Here is a 2,985-nt window from a genome sequence, read left to right on the forward strand (position 1 = left end):
TATAGGGTTTCAAATGTTTTAATACAAATGTTATATTAAATGTTGAATGCCTTTGATGTATGTTATGGATCTTAGCATGTCTAAAATTTTGTAAGTTGTTATAAAATTGGGTTAGACATTTAAAATCCATAACAAAGATAAGTTGCATGCTCACATAAGTTAATCACCTGTTTTAGTAGTTAAAAATAGGTTGACATCTTGTAAAATATGGTTACAAACTCAACCAATATATAATCCTGTCTAAGGCTGGGGGTTCTTAAGTTGACGGCCTAGAGAACACCTCCTACCTATGGATTATGGCCGAATAATTGGGCGATGTTAACCAGTTCTATGAGCAATACATGAGCGTTGTGAGGTTTTAAAACGGCTTGATCACCTAGACATCGTAGGTTAAATCCAAATATAAACGTTATACTTGGATAAAAACATAGACTTAGGTTGTTTAATTAGCCGGATCAAACTTGAGTAAAGATATACGCAAACAAATGTTAGGACACTTCAGTGGAAGTTTAATAGTATATATGATATGTTATTAGAACACTTCAGTTGGAATTTAAGAATGCTTCAGTGAGAGATTAATAACATATACGATATGTTATTTAGGGGTGTTCAAATAACCCAAAAAATCGAACAACTCAGACTACCCAACCTAAAATATAAGGGTTAGGTTGGGTTAGTTTTGTTTTTGGGTTGAGTTGGGTTAAACTTTTTCTATTTTGTTGGGTTGGGTTGGGTCGTAGGTTGGCTTAAAAAAATTTGAGTTGACCAAACCCAACTCGAATTATATATATACTGTCTCTTATACACATCTAGATGTGTATAAGAGACATATATTTCTCTTTATTTACAATTTGATTACTTTGTATCGATTAATTTATGAATTTTAAATATTTTTCTTTTAAAATTTTTATGATATTTGTCTTTATTTGAAGTTTGCAATAAATGTCTTAGATATTTGGTATTTAGCATTTGAATTTTGTGAGATTTTAGTTATTAGTCATGTGTTGTATATAAATTTACATATTTTTAATTAAAAACAAAAAAAAAGTTCTGACTCAACAACCCAACCCAACCCAACTCAAATTTTAAGGGTTGGGTTGGGTCAGAGACTTTACTTGGGTTCTTTGGGTTGCCAACCCAACCAACCCGAGTTTGCGGACTGGTCCAAAAAACACCTACAACCCAACCCATCCGAACCCATGTACACCCCTAATGTTATTTTTAGCTATCATGTCCATAAGAGTTAACAATTGAGATTCATGTTTCACTTCGTGTCACTCTAGGAGTGACCTTTATCTAGAAAGTGTTTACATGAATCGAGATTTTGTGAATAGGGGAAGTTGTTCATAGCAAAATCAAAAGTAATGTTTTAATTTTCATTCTCACGTCCTAAGAATTTCACACCGTGAGATTCATGCGACGCTTCGTGTCACCCTAGCACTAACCTCAATTCAGAAAGTGTTTGCATGAGTCAAGATCAAGGTGAATGAGGGGAAGTTGTTCAATGTAAAATCAAATATACGATATATTGATTTCAACTCTCACGTCCCTAGAAAGTTCACACCGTGAGATTCATATGATGCTTCGTGTCACCCTAGGAGTGATCTCCATTCGGAAAGTGTTTGTACGGGTCAATGTGAAGGTGAATGGGGGAAGTAGTTCATAGTAATTGGATGAAGGATATGTGTCAACGTGTCCTGCAGTCTCTTCCATTTGTCTGGACCATGAGATCCCTTTGTTTCACCCACTTGTCGCCTTTAAGTTGGCCTTGCTAGTCATTTAACGACGACTATCCCCTCGGAGGGTTGTAACATAGGATTCGAAACAACTTAGACTCCCGAAATGGATACGATTTCTTAGTTTATTTTTAACTTTGACTTTCCAATTCGGTAGGATTGTTGGGGCTGACCTCTGACGTCTGAAAATGGAGGGTTACACTTACTAAAGTGTTAGTAAGTTCTTACCAAAAACGATAACTAAATTACAATCAAAATATGAGTTATTCTGGGGATAGTATTTAGTCAAAAATGTCTTGTTTTAGTGAAGGAATATTTGACTGCCCATCGGTAGCATCTATTCTGACTCACTATAGTATCGTTTAAAAAATAATGAAATTTTGGGTACATTATTATTTTGCTAAAACATGATTAGGTTTAAAAGCAATTCACTAATAAAAATTTGTTTATATTTTCAAAATGACGAGTTTTTTAGTACAACTATTGTCTTCTAATAAACATACCAGTGATAACTATGCTACGTGGAAATCAAACATAAATACAATATTGGTGATAGATGACCTGCAATTCATTTTAATAGAGGAGTATCTTCCCATTCCAAGCTTAAATGCAAACCGAAATGTTCGAGATGCATATGACAGAAGGATCATGGCTTACGAGAAAGCCCGTGCCTGCATTCTTGCCAGCATATCTGATGTACTAGACAAGAAACATGAGTGCATGAGTATTGCCAAGAAGATTATGGAAACTCTGTGTGGGATGTTTGGACAACCGTCCTTCTCCCCAAAGGCATGATGTTATCAAATATATTTACAACTATCGTATGAAAGAAGGGGCCTGTGTTGGAGAACTTGTCCTGGACATGATTGTCGATTTCAACTTGGCAGAAGTAAACGGTACTGTCATTGATGAGAAGAGTCAAGTTGGTTTTATTTTTGAGTCTCTTCCGAAGAGTTTCTTGCAGTTCCGTATGAACGCATTGATGAATAAAATAGAGTATAACTTAGCTACACTTCTCAATGAGCTACAAGTTTACCAGACCATGATGAAGGCTAAAGGACTGGAACCAGAAGTAAATGTTACTACTACTGAGAAAAGAGGATCGTCCTCTAAGAAGTCTGATATTGCTTCTTCTTCACAGAGTAAAAGTATTCCAGTAAAGAAGAACAAAGGGAAAGGGAAAAAGAAACCTACTGGTAGACAAGGCAAGACAAATGTTGTAGATAAAGGAAAATGTTTTCACTGTAGT

The 2,985-nt window shown here is 35.2% G+C and overlaps 1 protein-coding gene across 1 annotated transcript; it reads left to right on the forward strand.

The window, feature by feature from the left end:
- The first annotated feature begins 2,195 nt into the window (after window positions 1-2,195).
- Window positions 2,196-2,531, forward strand: LOC120078042. Its single transcript, XM_039032231.1, has one exon. It carries the CDS (start codon window positions 2,196-2,198, stop codon window positions 2,529-2,531), a length of 336 nt encoding a protein of 111 aa, XP_038888159.1.
- The last annotated feature ends 454 nt before the right edge of the window (window positions 2,532-2,985 follow it).

The sequence above is a fragment of the Benincasa hispida genome, chromosome 1, assembly GCF_009727055.1.
Source record: "Benincasa hispida cultivar B227 chromosome 1, ASM972705v1, whole genome shotgun sequence".
Lineage (NCBI taxonomy): Eukaryota > Viridiplantae > Streptophyta > Magnoliopsida > Cucurbitales > Cucurbitaceae > Benincasa > Benincasa hispida.

Coding starts and splice junctions, on each gene's coding strand:
- LOC120078042 (XM_039032231.1), top strand. CDS start 2,196: ATGACGAGTTTTTTAGTACAACTATTGTCTTCTAATAAACATACCAGT.